The following is a 17964-nucleotide window of genomic DNA, read 5'->3' as shown; positions in this document are numbered from 1 at the left end:
GCACCCTCAGTAAGTTCACAGATTCACAAACTGGTTGGGAATGTTGATCTGCTGGAGGGCAGGAAGGCTCTGCAGAGGGATCTGGACAGGCTGGATCAATGGGACGAGGCCAATGGTGTGAGGTTCAACAAGGCCAAGTGCCGGGTCCTGCTCTTGGGCTTCAACCCCAGGCAGCAACACAGGGTGGGGCAGAGTGGCTGGAAAACTGCCCAGCCGAGAAGGGCCTGGGAGTGCTGGCCAACAGCAGCTGAACATGATCCCAGCTGTGCCCAGGTGGCCTAGAAGGCCAGTGGCATCGTGGCCTGGATCAGCAGTAGTGTGGCCAGCAGGACCAGGACAGTGATTGTCCCCCTGTGTTCAGCACTGGTGAGGCCACACCTCAAATCCTGTGGTTTGGGCCCCTCCATAAAAGAAAGACGTTTAGATTCTGGAGCATGTCCAGAGAAGGATAATGGAGCTGGGAAGGGTTTGAGGGAACAAAAGTCCTGTGAGAGGCAGCTGAGGGAGCTAGGGGTGTTTCTCTTGGAGTAAAGGGGGCTTAAGGGGGACCTTATAATTCCCTCAAATTCTCTAACAAGGTTGTGGCCAGATGGGGTTTCAGCCTCTTGTCCCAGTAAACAAGCAACAGGACAGGATGAAATGGCCTCAAGCAGCACCACGGAAGGTTCAGGTTGGACATCAGGAAGAATTTCTTCACAGAAGGGGTTTTTTAACATTGAAATGGACTGCCCAGGGAGGTGATGGAGTCACCATCCTTGAAAGTGTTCAAGAAACAACTGGATGTGACACTCATTGCCACGTTCTGGTTCACAAGGTGGTGATCAGTCAAAGGTTGGACTTGATGATCACGGAGGTCTTTTCCAGCCTAATTAATTCTGTGATTCTGTGGTTTATGCCCTTATGTTCCGCAAAGTTATATGCATTTTCTTTGTACATAGAAGCTGTCTCAGAAGTCCAAGATTACATCCAAAAGTGTGAAAGGCAAACTGTAAATTCAGAGAACTCTCATTCGATAGTTGGTCAGTGCTTCACAGAACTAGGATTTGATTTTTAGTGAGACTTTAGAAAGGCTCTGAATTACAATTAAGAAAAAAAGGTATTTGTCAACACCCTTAATTTACAGTCTTTTTCTGAATATGAAATTAAAAAAAAAAAAAAGGACAGGTAGATTCTGAACATACAACACCCTGAAAATAGTGATTCCACTATTCTGTCTTCTATCAAGGCCATTTTATATTTTCAAATTAATTGCAAGAAAAAACATTGTGTTCCAGGACTACAAACAAAACATATTCTTAAAGTAAGTTGTCTGAGGTGAATTTTTAATTTGTATGTTCAAACTATGTTCAGCATTCTTTAAGAAGCAAAACAAGATGACTAAAGTGGGGTTTTCTTTGAACTTGATTTCTCTTCCTTACTCCTGTCTTCTACCACAGAACATCTGACAGTCACATCCCTTTTTCACATTACCTAATTGGTTTTGATGAAGCTGTTTCACGTAAATAAAATCACTCACATTCCTAAGTATTTGAAGATTGCATTTTAAAATTGCTGCTTCCAGGTATGTCCATTGCATTTTCATGGACTGTAAGCAACATTTCTTGAACACTAAGTTACCTTTGCTTTTTTCTCTATCAAAAACCCCTCCAAGAAAATCTTTGTGCAGCCCTAGAGAAAATAAAGGACAATGATAACAAAAAGCCATCCAGGATGGATACAATTCTGTTATTGGAAGAACTTGTAATAGCAGTGTTTGTTCAGAATTTCTTTGTCTCACACAGCAGTGAGAAGTCAGAAACTTTCCAGCTGAATGATTTCCGCAAAAGAGCTCAAGGTTCAGAGGAGAGGCACACAGAGCAAGACGTGTGCAGCTGCCAATAATACCTGTGCTGGACTCATTAAAGATTTAACCAGAGAAGTCACGTGTGCACTTAAAAATGGCTGACAACTGCCATGCTTAACACACATCTCAAAAACTTTGGGAAAAGGCAGAAAAATGGAGTTGCCCTTGGACGAGGAGGACGGCACGTTCACCAGCATTTCTTTGGCAGATGATTCAGGTAAGAGACTGCAGCACTCTGCTGATACAATGCAAATTCCACAGGCTGAATAACAGCACCGTGGGAGCAGGCAAGTTTGTCCTGATTACCAGGTACAAGGTATTTTTAGCAAATTCACTCAAGCGAAATTTTTTCAGTTGAGTGGTTTGAATAAGCCTTGTGATGAGCTAAGACTAGAGGGTCTGGGGGGTATGGAGACTACCACAGTTTTCATATCTTAGCACATGGTAATATACACTCATTATCTGAGCACATAGAGCCTTTCACTGGTTAGAGAGACACTGCTACAGAAATATTCACTCTGTAGTTACTACTATCAAATAAAATATAGATAATGATGTATACAGAATAATAAACCTCTGACATACTCCAGTGAAAACTCACAAGAAGTGATGCAAGTTAATTGGTAAGGGAAATAAGGTGATATTTGAAATCCCCACTATTAAGCATTTAATTGTTTTAAAAGAAACTGAAAAAACAAAGACTGTCTACCCCTTCACCCTCCCCCTCTCCACCTATGGAATAAAAATTACTTGGAAGGGGAAGTAGAAGAGTCCTACATAGTGGACAAATGAAGTGAGTTAATAGGAGTTAATAATAAATTATTTAGAAAGGTCTGGCCAGAGTATCAACTTGATTATGTCAGCATGGCTGCCAAAGAGCTGTGCTAATTCACACTACTAGGGATCTGGAGGGCTTCTTTTTTGAACAATACAAGCTACATTTCCTTCCCCTTCTTTTTTTTTTTTTTTTTTTCCTTTTTTTATTTTATAAGCAATGTTACTGTACATGATGTATTTACCTCCCATATTAAAAAAAAAAAAAAAAACAAAAAACAAACCAAAAAAAAAAAAAAAAACAAAACAAACCAACTTCCACAAAGTTAATCTTATTTTTAGAACATAATTTTCTATTAGCAATTCCATACTAGTGTGATGGGGCTGAGCTGGATGTTTGAATGCACTTTGTTTGTACATCATATAGGACTACTAACACCAAGATGTGGTTGGCCCAAACTATTCTCAAGAAGACAATTTGTCAGAGCTTGGTCCAAGCTGTACAATAATGAAGGGTTCTCCTGACAATGAATTTCACTCTTTTCCTGTAGTAGGGAGTAAGAGAGTAGAGAAAAGGTATCTTATAGGACACAGTTTTGTGACCTGCTGCACAGCTGGTAACAAACCAAGAACATATGGGGGGGAGCATTCAGTGGCACGTTCGTCTTGTCTTTGCACAGCACCCAGAAGAAGCTGAGTTAGGGATGACTCCATAATACTGGATGGGTTTCAATCTGCTCTGCCTCTCAGCGGGGTGTTTTTACCATATGGCTTTCTTAGTCTTTCATGAGATGTCAAGTCCCTTTCTTCAGAAGGCAAATACCCACCAACCTTCTTTCCTGCTCTAACCTCAACACCCTGCAGCTTGGAAAATGTTAATACCCATGAGAAGATAGAGCAAGTTTAAAAACCCTCTTATCCAAGCACCAACTGCCAGTGGGTTTTCAAGTCAATCTTGGTATTTGGGGCTTGATATGCAAAGCTAAGCCCTGACAGATGTCACTGCTATAAAAGAGATCTCCTCAGCAACACAGCAAATAGGACTGTACTGCACCTCAGAAACTGAGCACTTCAAATCTGCTGGACTCTTGACTGAAGCAGAACACCCAGGGTCAGAGAAAGCTCATGTTCATAATACAGAGGCTTCTTTATTAAAGATCTGCTTACCAGTATTACAGTGTTTTCACCGGTAGTGAAGAGGTGAGAACTGCCAGTCCAGAAGTAGAAGTAAAATCAGAATAACTGAAAATAAGTGACATTTTCAGGGAAGCTTATAGCTTGAAGGCACAGAGGGTAAATATAATAAGATTCATAGTGAACATGATAACCCTGATGCATTTCTTCTGGCAACACTTGGAGGTTAGAAAGCATAAGAAAACTCCTAACCTATAACAGGAGGAGACTATGATATACTTTGTAGGAAACAGTCTAAACAGTCTTCTTTAACTCTCCCAGCAGAAGTTAAGACTAATTACAGTAACTCTGGGGCATTGAAGCTAACAAAGACAGTGAGCCTTATGGCTCTAACAGAAAAGACTGGAGAATAACATCAATTCCAGTAGAGCAAGGAACCTAAAAGTCTACACAGCAAGAGAGAGAAAAAGATTCCTTAGGATGGACAAGAGCAAGTTTGAGCAAGGAGTAAGGAAACTAGGCTTGCAATATGTAGACCCTAAGTGGACTTTGTCTGAGAATGACAATGTTTTACATGCAAGAGTTCCTTAATTAAGGTCTTGGTTTGAAAAGACACGTGTTTGCTAAGGAAGGCAGGAGCCTCCCTTGAAATGGAAAATGTCAGGTTCTGTGGCAGCATCCATAGTCTCTGGGGCTGTGTCAGGTTCAGGGGCAGCATCCCTGCTCTCTGGGGTAGGTGTCAGGGTGGTTATCCAAGTCAATCTTCCCTTATCTCTGAATGATAAATAGAAACAGGCATATCAGCAACTCCAACCACTGTATGATATAATTTGCATTTAGGGAAGGTTTGAACCCTTCAAAAACTGGTGGGGCAGACCCAAAGATATGTGTGAAGGGTTGGGAGAAAATTTCCCCTGGGGTCATTTCCTCACAGTAGGTACCATTATGAAAGTAACCCCAAACCACATAGTGTGTGATAGCCCTGAATCCATGTGCCTGCCTTCCAGAGGAAGTTAAAAATCCATTAATTCCTCGCCTTATTAACCCATAAAGCAAACTGGATAGTTGGGAGAAAATTTCCCCTGGGGTCATTTCCTCACAGTAGGTACCATTATGAAAATAACCCCAAACCACATAGTTAGTGTGTGATAGCCCTGAATCCATGTGCCTGCCTTCCAGAGGAAGTTAGAAATCCATTAATTCCTCACCTTATTAACCCATAAAGCAAACTGGATAACAGCCACAGCAGCCTTGGTTATAGGAACCATATTTAGATAAGGGCCTGCAAATGGGAGAAATTTAGCCATGATCACGTGCCACCCAAACCAGGGTAAGTTAGACCACATGGTGACACCTAACAAGGCTTCTATATCCAGCACATTAAAAAAAATAGGTTACTCAGGAACTGTTATTCTTTTTTTCACACTTTTCTCTCTATGCCCTTGGGCCCCATATTGGGCACCAAAATCTGTCTTGGTTTGAAAAGACAGGTGTCTGCTGAGAAAAGCAGGAGCCCCCCCTTGAAATGGAGACTGTAAACCCCCTCCCTCCAAATTGTCATGATTTTGAAATTAAGGGGCTCTCAGGCAAAGATATGGGAATAGGAATAACAGTTCCTTACTTGGAAAATTAAAACACAGATGCAATAGTACAAGAAAACCACTGACAGAGTCAGAATACGACCTGACACCCTCTGGGTCAGGGTGTTGGTGGCAGTCCAATTGAAATGGTGGCTGCAGTCCTCCTGCAGTGACAGATGTGGTTCTGTTGGAGCAGGGATCCTGTAGAAGGGTGGAGTTTTCCTCTGAAGGTCCAGTGGTTGTGTAGATGGGCCTGGTCTTCCTCTGGGAATCCAGTGGAAAAGAAAGCTGCTCCTCTGGGAATCCAGTGGGAAAAGGCTGACTGTGGTGTTCCAAATCTCTGATCCAGGTAGGAATGCTTGGCTCCTCCCCCTGGGCGGAGCATCTCCCAGTGGGACGATGTAATTTTATCAGTCATGCAGTGACACTCACTGGCCCATTAACAGCAGATATCTCCCAGAGGGAGGATTGGTTGTGGAAGAGATAAAGCAAACTGCGCCACCTGGTTCTAACAGGTGGCCCAATTAACAGAAGGTAACTGCCCCACCTCTAACAGATGGCAATAGTATACACATCTTGCATTTGCACCCTAAGACAAAATTTAAATATTAAAATATTAAAAATACAAAATTTAAATATTAAAATATTTTAAAGGCTCACAAAGGTGCACTGGTTTTAGTGAACTTAAGCACATTTGTTACTGCATAAGGTTTTCCCCCCATTTCTTAAAACATACTGGAAAGATACTAAACAGGCAAAGTAGAACAACATGCTATACATGTACAATCTGAATGATAATCAGAATACACCCTTCATATCAAAGTTTCCATGGTACAGTGAAAAGCCATTGTGTCAGAGCAACAGGGGTTACTGAGCCTTCTCAACCAAGCACAAGCCATGAATATTTAATAGCTATTGCTCTTTCAAAACAGCAGTGTCTTTCTATTTGTTAAGTATGCAGGTATTAAAAATAAAACACTTCAATTTAAATTAAGACAAACACAAAATGGTAGCAAGATAGAAACTTTCTGGAAAGTATTTTAATAGCAATAATAACAGCACATGAAATCAAGCAAAACATGTGAAAGTATTTTTACCTTTAATGAAAGAAATATCTTTCAATTTAGAAACTCAAAGCACTAGATGAAATTCCCTCAAAAAATGACCAACCCAAACAAAAGCACAGAGGAAATCAAAGCAAAAGTAAAAGAAAACAGTGAAATGTTGTCCAACATCTGCAAAAATTTCTTTACTGTACTTCTGATCAATGTTGAAAAGCAGATCAAGGCCCTCTTTACTCATTGAAGAGTACCTAGAAATTATCTTGCTCTTTTTTCAAATAGGCTTTACAGAAAGCGCCAACATTAGTGACTACATTTCTCATGTAAACCCATCCTTTTAAAAGCAGATACAAACCCTTAACTTATAGAAAGACAAAGCATTTTTTTCGTCTAATTAAGTTACCAGTAAAGCTTTACGGAACCTTGCTACATATCCTTCCACAAAACCCGGTGGCAAACCTATAGCTGATGATTACAAGGAGGATCAAACAGTTAAGAGGATAATGTTATGTAATATATGTTGGTATTCACAGCTCAAAGCTGCAAAGAGTTCAGTTCCTCAGTCTATTTAAAAATGCATTTTTGTGGAGTCAGTAGAAACGAGAACTTTTGCACTCATGCTCAATCTTGCAAAGAATAGGATGCAGCTATATGTTGGCTATATATCTGTATGTAGTTATATGAAGGCAGGCCTCTTCAGGGATAAAAAGAAATTATGACTTCCTGAGGCTTGCTTTTTGTAGACTTTTCGAAGAGACTGCATTTTTTTATTCCAACTGTACACTCACAGGTTACATCATCTGATGAGGTCCCGTTCTCACTCAGACCTAAGGCAAAACCAAGACATACACAATAAGTAAGGATACGGATGAGTTAGAACAATATAAGCCAAAGTATTTGCTCATTTTGTATAAATTGATTTAGTTGGCAAAAGCACAATCTAAGAAGTAATCAAATTCTGCATTTAGCAGAAGACCCCAGTTGTAAATTTGCTCAAGAATATGCCCTAGGCTACAACAGCTTTTTGAGGTTACCCTGAAAGAGTAATAGGAATTGCAGAGAATTGCATACATGAAAAAAGCCCCAAACTCCTCAGAGTCTGTTATTTCTGCAAAGAAACAAAAGAATGAAGATTTGATGTAAAAGGTCTCGAGAGTTAGCAATGCAAGGAAAAAGACTTAAGCCACTTGTGTTCCTTTCTGTCTTTTTCTTTGTGGCAATAATTAGTCAGAGGAGCAAACAGTATTGTTCAAATAGCAAAGTCATCTCAGCAATAGGTACAATGCCTTCCTCTGTTAGTGAAGAAAAGGATACATTTCTATTGTAGTGGTGAACAGTGAAGCCTCTGTCATCAGTCAGCTTGTGCAGGCGCCTCTGCTGCCTGGAACATCGCCAAAAGGGAAGTCAGAGGCTTGTTGGTTTGCACTGTGTGCCATGGAAAAAACAGAATGTAAAACAGAGTTTTAGAAATAAAATGCCTGAAAATGTTTGGCATTAGCAGCAATGACTGAGAGTCTGAGTGCAGAGCAATAAAATCCTCTCCTCTCAGTTTGTAACTGTACCTGTACATGAATTCCTGTAAACTAGTAATGATGCATCTTATCCTAGGGAGGTTGTTTTATTTCAAGCAAAAATTGCTCTTTCAGTGAAACTGAATAAATTGATTCCTTTTGCCAGTGACATCAGCTACTTTTAAAAATGCTAACTACAACTTAGGATACAGGAAAGTATAGATAGCTGCATTTCTAAATGGAAACCTGTTCCTATAAATTTAATATAATGGCAATATCATGAATGCCTCCTCTGATTTAACCAAATGCCTTAGAAAATAGTCGGTAGCACTGCCTGGGGTTTTTGTGACCCAAGTGCAGGACCTGTCAGACCAACACTCCCACCCAGCTTGGTGTCATAATATGCATAGGTGCATATTATGCATCCTGGGACACATTCTGTGTTATAAAAGGAATCTGATTGTTGGGAATACTTCCTAAGTCCCTAAAGCTTTACATTTAAAGTGCACAAAAATTTTAATTTATAATATATTACACAATGCAAGACAGGTGAGCTACGGAATTTTAAATGGCAGTAGATAAATAATGTGATATGTTAAGATTCTGGGTTCTTGGTTGATTTCCCATACAAGAATACTTTGGGCTGTGGACCTTTATTCTGTGATATATTTGATTTGGGCATTTTTGCATTTGTGTTTTGAGTGTGTGCGTGGTTTTTGGTGTTTGTTTGTTTAAAAGTAGTGGTGTACTGGATATTTAGAAATTCTGGAGTTGCCTTCTTTGCACTGGAAAACAGAGTAAGTGTTAGGAATGCAAATCTTTTTAAGGGAACACAGGATGATCTAGGCATTCTCTCTGTGGAATTTGCACCCAGCAGTATCAATCCAAACCTGTTGGTCCCTGGACTGTTCAATGCTAACCTCATAACACACAGCACTCTGTAGATCAGAAATGTCATCTGCTTTCTGCTGATAACCCCTCTGCAATGCCAAAGTGGAAGCTCAGAACAACAGCTTTCTCTATAGGAGAACCAAATAAACCTCTCATAGAGGCTGACTTCTGAAAAGGTGTTCATCCTGGTGCTCATGCTCAGAGTTCAGAATCAAAAGAAACCACAACCAGGAAAAGCAGAATGAACCCCAACGGTACAATACTGAAAAGGAAACAGGAGGTAAACCAGCAGCTCTTGAAATAACTACTATTTTAGCTACAACAGCACAGGAGGCAATACGTCTGGTTTCCATTCTGTCCTGTAATTTAACATCAAGGATTTTCCCCTTTTGCTCAATTTGGGACAGTTTTGACAATAATCTCCAACTGCAAGGCAGCAAGAAAAGTGGAATTTCTGCAGCAGAGAGGTGCATTTCCTTGAGATCAACCCACAATAATTTCCCCCCACTCTTACAGTATAAAAACATAGCACATTCTTCACCAGATAAGCAAGCTCTCCATCCATTTGTACACACCTGGAGAATCTGGCAGTATTTTTTTCCCTGTTAACGCAAGTGCTGGAGATTGTCTCATTAGAAAGAATTAGGAGAACCTGCTGTTTGCCAGGTTTGCCAGTGCAGCAAGCAAGATCAAAACAGTGCAAGCATCTGGCATTTAAAAAAGAGCGATCAAGGAAACTTTCCAACAAGCTCCTAAAGCCCAGCCACCACCTGAGAGGACTGCTTGAAAGAAATGAGGATTGCTGTGTTGAAAATGCCCTTTGTATAGATGTTTAAGTAAACTAGCTAATGGAACTAGAGACAGGTTCGTTTTCCATTACAGATGGATAGCAAGACTCTAATTGCAGTAAATTTTCAGACTTTGAATAGCATCCAGTCTAATCTGAACTTATCTGATTGTAAGGTTTAAAAAAGTAATTGACACAATAATAATAGTGTGGAGGCAGCCAGAAGATGATGTTAGAAATATACACTTTCTGAAGCGTACTTAAAAATACAGTAGAGGGCTCACTTCCCAAATGCCTTTGTCTTCCTGAGTGTCTGCACAGCATTGAATTATTTATTTACAACAAGATACATTACTGAAATTTTATATTTACAGATACAATATGAATATATTTCACTGCAACATATGGTTGAAACTACATAGTACTACAAGTTATGCAGTGCAGTCACTTCAGTGAAGCCACCAAAATTAGCTCTGGTCACGAATGTTGTTCATTCCTTTGCTGCGGCTCGTAGACTGTGCTATGACACCAAAGCGAGGACCCTGCGCAGCATGTTCTGCAAGGGTTATTCCCTCCAGAGAGCCAACAATGACACAGGAGTGCTGTTTTGGAGCTACCGAGTCATTAGATGAGAGCAACTCCGTGAAGTTACTGAGATTCTTGTGTGCTGCGATCTCAGCGCTGTGAGAGCCAGAGGCACGGAGCTAAAGCACAAGTTTCTTACTCTGGACACTGCGGTAAAAAAGGCTTCAGTCGTGCCAGACTGGAGGCAGCTGGGCCGGGCGTACACGGCACTGAACTGCGGCAGGGAAAATCCGCAGGACTCCGGCCGGGAGGCTCCTTTCTCCCAGAGCTCCACGTAAAGCACCTGGGAGCTAACAGCAGCCACACACACGCTGTTTTCTCGGACCTTCCTCAAGCTCTACCTAAATCTGAAGGGGTTCCACACCAGGGAACAAACGCCTTTTCTTAATCTCTTCCGAACACTACGTAGAGCTCCCGACCATGGAGGACCGCTGCTTTGAACACTGGCGGGTGTGAGCACAGAAGGAACTGATCCGAAACACTGTCTCGCTTGCCGTCCAGCGGCATGTGACGGGAGGGGGCCGGCGACGGCCGCGGGAGCCCGTGAGGGGGCACAGCGGCGTCGCGGGCCCGGGCTGGAGGGGAAGGGGCGACGGCGCTCCCGCCCCGCCCCGCCCCGCGCGCGGCGCAGGCGCGTTGGCAGCACAGAGCAGAGCGGGCCGGGCCGGGCTGGGCCGGGGCAGAGCCCGCGGGAGGCGGCGGCTGCGGGGCAGGTGCGGGGCAGGAGCGGGGCAGGTGCGGGGCAGGTGCGGGGCAGGTGCGGGGCAGGAGCGGGAAGGCCGCGGCGGGAGGGAAGCACGGACGGAGGGAGGGAGGGAGGGGCGCGGGACCAGCCCAGGTTGGGAGTGCACGGTGGGGTGCGCGGGCAGGGCCGGGCGCTGCCGGCCGGGTCCTGCGGGGACGCCCCTGTGCAATGCTGCCGACCCCCGGCCCGCGGGTGCTGCTGTTGCCGCACCTGCCCCGTTGCGCAGTTCGAGGCGGGGTGGGGGGATGAGAGGGCCCGAGGCGAACACCCCCGTCTCGCAGGCCCGTGCACTGGCCAGGGGTGGCGGGGGGACAATGCAGAGCCATTCCGCCTCGGCCTTCAGGAATAGCCATTAATAATAACCCATTCCAGAATGATCACAGCTGAGAAGGCCGCGATTACATCATTGAAACGGTGATATTTCATGCTTTGCAGTAATCTAGATCAGCTATTTTTGTAAACAGAGGCATAGTTACTCAACGAACCATACGTATATATGGCATGAGGCCTAGGAAAAATAATTAAAGAATGGCGAAAAAGGTTGCTCTGCCCTAGGCTAAAGCACTGACCCTTCACAATTAGAAAAATACATCCAAAATTCAAATATAACGGAAGTTCCAATAATTGCTGCCTCCGTTTTTTTTTCTCTTTAAGCAGAGTACCACTCAAGAAAACTCTCTTCAAAAGTGGAAAGAGCTCCTACCACAATGATGAACGCCGATATGGATGGTATAAATTCTTAATGTTCTTGTTCTTCACTGTTATTCTATTTAGTGTAATTTCTAACTGTTAACAGAGGTTGCGTCAAAACTCTCGTGTTTTATTGCAGCTGTTGAGGCTGAGAATCAGGTGGAATTAGAAGAGAAAACACGACTTATTAATCAAGTTTTGGAACTGCAGCACACACTTGAAGGTCAGCAGCTTGATGTATCAGATTTTTTACAAGTACACGGTAATAAGCAAAAGAAGAGAACCTGCCTGTTCTGCCCTTAGTCACAGTGTCCAGAAGTATGTCACTTAATGCAGCTGAAGGTACGAAATCAGGGTCTTGGAAATAGTTTTTTTCTTCCTGTTTATGCAACATTACGTTTGCTCGACCTTAGTAATACACAGCAAGTAGAATGGATGATACAGCTAATATGTCTATGCTTATTGGAATACGCACATCTGAGGTTGCTCATCACTGAACTCTTTGTTTCCAAGAAATTTAGCTTGCAATAGCTTAATTCAAAATTTCAAGAAAGTAGTAAACTTACAGACCAGCAGTAAGTTTAACAAGTTGGTCAAAATACTGTACTACAAAATAATAGAGGAAAAATGGCCTTTAGGTAAAACACGAGTAGGAGAATGTTTTATAACATAATACCCTATGGTAATGTTTTCTGGATTAAAGGTGTGACTAGTCTGATGTAGGCCTGTAGAACATATTCATTATTGTATGTAACAGTATCTAATATTTTTCTTATAATATCACCTTCACAGATCTCTCAGCACGAGTAGATGCTGTTAAGGAAGAAAACTTGAAACTGAAATCGGAAAACCAAGTTCTTGGACAGTATATAGAAAATCTGATGTCAGCATCTAGTGTTTTCCAAACAACTGACACAAAAAGCAAAAGGAAGTAAGAGTTGATTTGCAGATTATGTCATTGTATTGCTGCTGGAGGCTTTTTTGTTTCGTTTTAACTGGCATAGGCTACATAAGCTAAAATACTTTAGTTTGTGGCTTACTGGATTCTCAAAGATTACAGACTTTGGTAATAAGCTGAATTAAGAGCATTATCACGAACAGGAGACAGAAGATTGTGTATTAAGATTAAGCAATGTGCAAATGTAGTGTAGATAATTACAAAATTTTTGTATTTGTTTTAAAAATGACCATATCTTGTTAAAAAGAAGATTAGATTGTCAGGTTAAACAAAGGTCTGTTGGTACTCTGAGGTCTTAGGGTAGATTTCTTGACTATATTGTGTTACAGTATTGTGTTGAGACCCCATTTGATAAAAATATTCAAAGTTTATTGCATCAGTTTTTTGCACCTGAGATGTGTTTACTGCGTAGGACTGTTCATAGTTCTGCAAAACAAAATGAAAACCTATAAACCAGTTAAGCATTTCTGTGAAGTAGGAACAGTATGACATTGTCTGCAGGGCTTACTTACAGAAAAACACCTCAGATGTTTTTGGGAAGAGGGAAGGTAAGAGGAGCATCAAGGGTAAACAACTTATCAGGGAAATAGCAAACTGATGCAGTATCAGATGTAATATGTACACTTGAAACTATTGCTACTTTCCCATTTCCCTGAAGAATGCCCAGGCACATCACCACATTGTATGATCTTCCTGAAGTTCTTCTGTTGTGTGATGAAAAGTTAAGTAAAAACCTGGGTGATAAACTTTGCAGAAAGAGGTCAGCAATGCTCCTCATGCTCGTGAACAGCCTGCAGTGAGGAACTGAGAACAAGCCTTTTCCTTCCCACCTTTTACTTTCCTCCTGCAGTGCCAAACTTGTCTTTGCTTCAGGCCTCAGAGCAGCTGTTTTCCTGCCTCACAGCCTACACTTGAGATGTGCTTCTTGGCTGTTTTCCTGCCTCACAGCCTACACTTGAGATGTGCTTCTTGAGGCACTGCATAGAAACATCTAAGGCAGAAGAACGCAGTGGAACAAAGGTGGATTTTGCCTCTCAAAACTGTGCTGCTCTGAGCAATGCCTGTTGTCAAGGTGCTGTTTTTTCCTGTCTTGGATGTTAGGTTTTGTAGGGGAGCTCAGCCCTAATTATTGGTCTGAGCACTTCCAGCAGAGGCAGCATGTCCAGCATAATCAGTATTAAGGGAGAGCAGAAGCTGAAATACAAACAAGTATGTAAATTTTAGCAGTACTTAATTGCATCTGTTTCATCTTGCCCTACAGCAGCACTGCAGACTTACTTATGGATGTTGGCTAGGACTGAGTTGTTGCTTCAGTAATGAAGCCATTTTACTTGACCTTTGAAAAAGAAACTACTACTTCAAGGATCTCTCTCAAGCATGGTGTGAATGAGTCAGTGTAATAGAATAATAAATCCCGCTCAAATCCCAGGTTTCTTAGCAGCTAGGTACTGCTGTGTCTCAAGTGTAAGTTGACATTGTGAGGTTCCCCCCCTCCCACAGGTGAGATTTCCCATTTTTCCCCATTTAAAATAGTTGTACAATGCTCAGTGGAATCAACAGACACTAAACAAAGTCAAAAGATTGCAAACAAAGCACTAATAGTACAGTCTTGAGGGGTGTTTACAAGTCTGGGTCAAGAAACCCAATGGTGAAAAATGGATGATACCATTTGTGTCACGGGGTCCTTGTCAACACCTAAAATTAATTCTAACCTTCTATAGAATACTTTCTCACATTACTGGAACTCTAATCCAAGAATTGCTAGCAGGTAGAGTAAATCACATGGCTAGTCCAGAGTTTGAGCATTAAAGGAAGAAAAATCACCACAAGCACTTGACTTGTAAAGATTGCATTGCATTACAGCCATCGTAGCTTTAAAGCCATGTCACTGCCGTCTCCATCTGCACTGTAGATCACCTGGTAACCCAGCATGCACTTGATAGACTTCAGCAATTCCCAGTATAAGGTACTTTTAAAATCATGGGTTTGTATTGTAGATTGGATAGTGGTATTTTATCCATCAGTGTGTATACAGCAGTTATTTCATCTCCATGCCATTTTACATTCCACTACTGTGGCCTTCATTTAACTTATGAACATTTTAAAGATGTTGTATTTCTGACTTTACACCAAATAAAAACTTTTCATTTGTCTCAATTAGTTTGGTTTAACATTTGTAAACCCTAAAACTTCTCTTAACTATCTGTAGTCAAAAGGTGAAAAAGCAGTATGGTTAGTAATCATTAAGGTTTCAACATAGCTGAATTGTCTGAAAAACCAGATGTAATTGAGATGAAACCTGAGTTAATGAATCTAGTCTTAACAAAGCGTCAGTTCCTGACTCGCTACTTTCAGCCATCAATCTTAAATTTCCATGTGCTTTTCAGTTCTTGCTGAAGTAAAAGGATTGGTAGACTGCATCCACTGTTGTAAAAAGCTAACACTTGCACTTTTCCATGTGGGAGACTGCTAAGTCAAGTTAGAAATGTTACTTTTTCCTACACTTTTAGTGAGCTTTATCTTAGACAGAATCCAGAATTATTACTTCATCAGGCCTTCATGAATGTAGATGCCAACTGAAGAGTAGCTTCAACTACCTAAATAAAAGGGCCTCAGTACTACTTGGCCTTCCCTGCATATAAAGTGTTCAGTCTTGGATCTCGCATCCTCAGTAAGAATTCTTTTACCAAGCTACAACATTGTCAGAGGGTGAGTGCAGGCTGTAGAGGTCTTGTTACTTACAGAGTTCCAAAGGTGACTGACAGTTTTAATAGCAAGGCATGCTGAAACTGAAAATCATTATTTTGTTAATTTTAAAGCTCTTTCAAGCAACCATGAAAGCTAGATGAAGTATGTTTACTGAAATACCTGTTCAGACAAAAAAGGACAGTGCACAGGAAGTGTGGGTGAAATCTCACTGTTGCATTGTGTCAATGAAGAGGGGCTGCCCTTTTGCCTGGCTTTCTACCTCTAGAGCCTTAAATCCTCAACATCTCTGGTATTTCTGCTCTAATTACCAGCATAAATCTAGATCCGAGTAAGCTGATGTGCAGAAGGATGTATGCTATCTCTACATTCTAGGTGATCAAAGCTGATGGGGCATCAATCAATACTTTATGGGAACTTCAGGTTCAAAAACCTAAGAGAGGATGAGCATCCCCCATGAGGTGACCAATCCCTGGAGTAAGCAAATCACATCGAAGAAACTATAGTAACTAGAGTAGCTATCACATACCAGAGGAAAAAAAAAAAAAAAAAACCAAAAACCTTCCAAAACCCCTAGGCAAACAAACAAACCAGACCCCCAGGACACCCAAATGCTCTAACAATTCCAAAGGACTTCTATCACACTCAGACATAATTCATTTAAAAGGTGAGCTAAAATAATATAATTCATTTAAAAGGTGAGCTCCGCCAGCTCACAGTAACTGTTGTCAGCAGGATACTACACTGGTAAAAGCTTCTGTCTATTTCTGAGGAGTAATCTGGAGTCTTCACTTCTTACCTTTTGCATGGAGGCTCTAAATAAAGAGGTGGGAACTTGCAGTTAACTTAAAGACACAAAAAGCCCCAAATTAAACAAAACCCTAGAGACATTTCCATGTAATTCACACCAAACAGAAGTCAAGTATAAATAACTTTTGAACACTTCGAAACAAGCAGTTGAGGACACTGGCTTCTGCATTAGGGTTAAGCATTCATTTCTTAGAGACTTCCATGGAATCTGCTGTGAAAATACTTCTTTTTTAAGTGGACAGATTTTATGACAGGCACAAGAAAATCTGTTAGATTCCTTATGAATTAATGTGTTTCTACTGTAATATAGAATTTAGCATTTACACATTCTAATACTACTACAGGCAGCTGCCAAGCAGCAAGAGTTTTCTGGTGACTGAAATTTTATTGTTTAATATACAGCTGAACTTCAATGAAACAATGTTTCTTTACAATAAGCAGTTTATTTAAACTATGAGAATACCCAAGTTACTCACATCGTAAAAAACTGAATCCATCAAAAATTCTTATCTATATTAATAAATTTCAAATTAAGCAAGAATTAATAAATATTTTTAGGTGACAATATATACTTAGCAAGTATTCTAGAAACAGGTTATACCACTCTGGCTTGGAACATGAGAACTATAAAAGTTTGAAAAAAATCATGTGTATATGACCTGCAGATTTGATACCTGCATTCAAGAGTAAAACAAATCACATCAATTACCACTTGTATTCTATTCTAAAATATATCTTGAAAATAAATTACTGCAACCAATACCTAAAGTGAACAGGTGACCCATGAAACAAGATCAGCTAAAATAAATAATTTACAATAAAAATTGTTGCTAGCACAAAATCATCATACAAAAACAATTATTGCATTTAGCTCTGCACAGAAAATACTACCTTTTCTCATAGCAATGTGAACTGCTATAGATGCTACATCTATACTACCATCTTCTTTAAGCTGAAAACTGTAAACAGCTTATTTTGTGCTAGAGCTCCAAAAGTATTATAATGCATTTATTTAAAAAAATATTTAGAGTAAGTTTATCTCCAACTAATATTAATTTCTAAGAAACTTCAAATCTTAAGAACCTTCACCTAAAAATCAGTTGGTCGACTTGTAATTTCCCTTCTATTTTGAATTTGAAATACCAGCTAACTCTTCACAGATAGCATTTATCCTTAAAAAAGGGAAGTGAGGAAGTTTGGGATGGTTAAAGAGGCCAGATAATTAAAATAGGAGGTTAAACAGCAATGAGCCACTCCTTTTCCCATCAAAGCTCAGGAATTTGCCAGGCCCACTGAAGTGACACACCCAAAGTTACCATCACTGTCTCTAGACCTGCAAACACCAGCTGGAAATAACTCAGTCCTTTCGTACTCTTCTTCTGCGCACTGATTTCAGTGGACGATCTCCCATTCCTTCATCAGCTTCTTTCTTTGGAAAAAAAAATAAATTCAGCATTAACACTTTAAGCTTATTATTGAAACTGGCAGGCTACGCTATGCCTCTTCCTGAATTCCCCAGTCATTTTATCACTAAATGCAGCACTTAAGTGATGGGACATTTTTTCCACACTACTAATCTAATGATTAACAAAGTGGATAGAAGACTTTTCATTTCTATATTCAGAAAGAAGAGAATAGGATGTTTAAACTGATGTCAGAAATTTGTTTTTGCCCATGTCTTTGCTGGTTTAAAAGCAGTGACTTTTAAATTGATTTACCAGCTTCCTTAAAGTTCACCTGTTGCTAATTTTATTTCCACTTCTGAAGTAAGATGTATTTAAAACATTTTAACTGTTCCCTTTGGAAAGCTACAAATAGAGCAAACTGTCCTTAAATCAGATGTGGTGTTCCCAGTTTAAAAGCAATGGGCTTACAGAGGCACAGGAAAA

General features: G+C 40.7%; 2 protein-coding genes across 5 annotated transcripts in view; one reads left to right on the top strand and one right to left on the bottom strand.

Annotated features, from left to right (window-relative positions):
• Positions 1-1914: 1914 nt before the first annotated feature.
• On the top strand, positions 1915-17241 carry SCOC (short coiled-coil protein). 3 transcript variants are annotated; one of them, XM_068188046.1, is made up of 4 exons: positions 1915-2060; positions 11569-11640; positions 11741-11824; positions 12394-17241. In XM_068188046.1, the coding sequence occupies exons 1-4, from the start codon at positions 1997-1999 to the stop codon at positions 12534-12536; spliced, it is 363 nt and encodes a 120-aa protein (XP_068044147.1). In that variant the 5' UTR covers positions 1915-1996; the 3' UTR covers positions 12537-17241. The 3 variants fall into 3 exon arrangements, with proteins under 3 accessions (XP_068044147.1, XP_068044148.1, XP_068044149.1); XM_068188047.1 differs by lacking the exon at positions 1915-2060 and adding an exon at positions 10787-10879 and having other exon boundaries at positions 11566-11640; XM_068188048.1 differs by lacking the exon at positions 1915-2060 and adding an exon at positions 10801-10879.
• CLGN (calmegin) overlaps positions 13999-17964 on the bottom strand; it is a 64646-nt gene continuing 60680 nt past the window's right edge. For both annotated transcript variants that reach the window (XM_068188028.1, XM_068188029.1), the window contains one exon: positions 13999-17504. In XM_068188028.1, the coding sequence (XP_068044129.1) occupies positions 17433-17504 (72 nt within the window). In that variant the 3' untranslated portion in view covers positions 13999-17432. The remainder of the gene's footprint in view (positions 17505-17964) is intronic.

Source organism: Anomalospiza imberbis, chromosome 4 (assembly GCF_031753505.1).
Source record: "Anomalospiza imberbis isolate Cuckoo-Finch-1a 21T00152 chromosome 4, ASM3175350v1, whole genome shotgun sequence".
Taxonomy (NCBI): Eukaryota; Metazoa; Chordata; class Aves; order Passeriformes; family Viduidae; genus Anomalospiza; species Anomalospiza imberbis.
The sequence above is the reverse complement of the archived record's forward strand: the minus strand, read 5'-3'. Positions and strand labels throughout refer to the sequence as shown.

What these genes read in the sequence shown, in the direction of transcription:
- SCOC (XM_068188046.1), top strand. Translation starts at nt 1,997, where the DNA reads ATGGAGTTGCCCTTGGACGAGGAGGACGGCACGTTCACCAGCATTTCT. An exon ending in GATGAACGCCGATATGGATG is followed by an intron (nt 11,641 to 11,740) that starts GTATAAATTCTT and finishes GTTTTATTGCAG; the next exon opens with CTGTTGAGGCTGAGAATCAG. An exon ending in ACTGCAGCACACACTTGAAG is followed by an intron (nt 11,825 to 12,393) that starts GTCAGCAGCTTG and finishes TCACCTTCACAG; the next exon opens with ATCTCTCAGCACGAGTAGAT.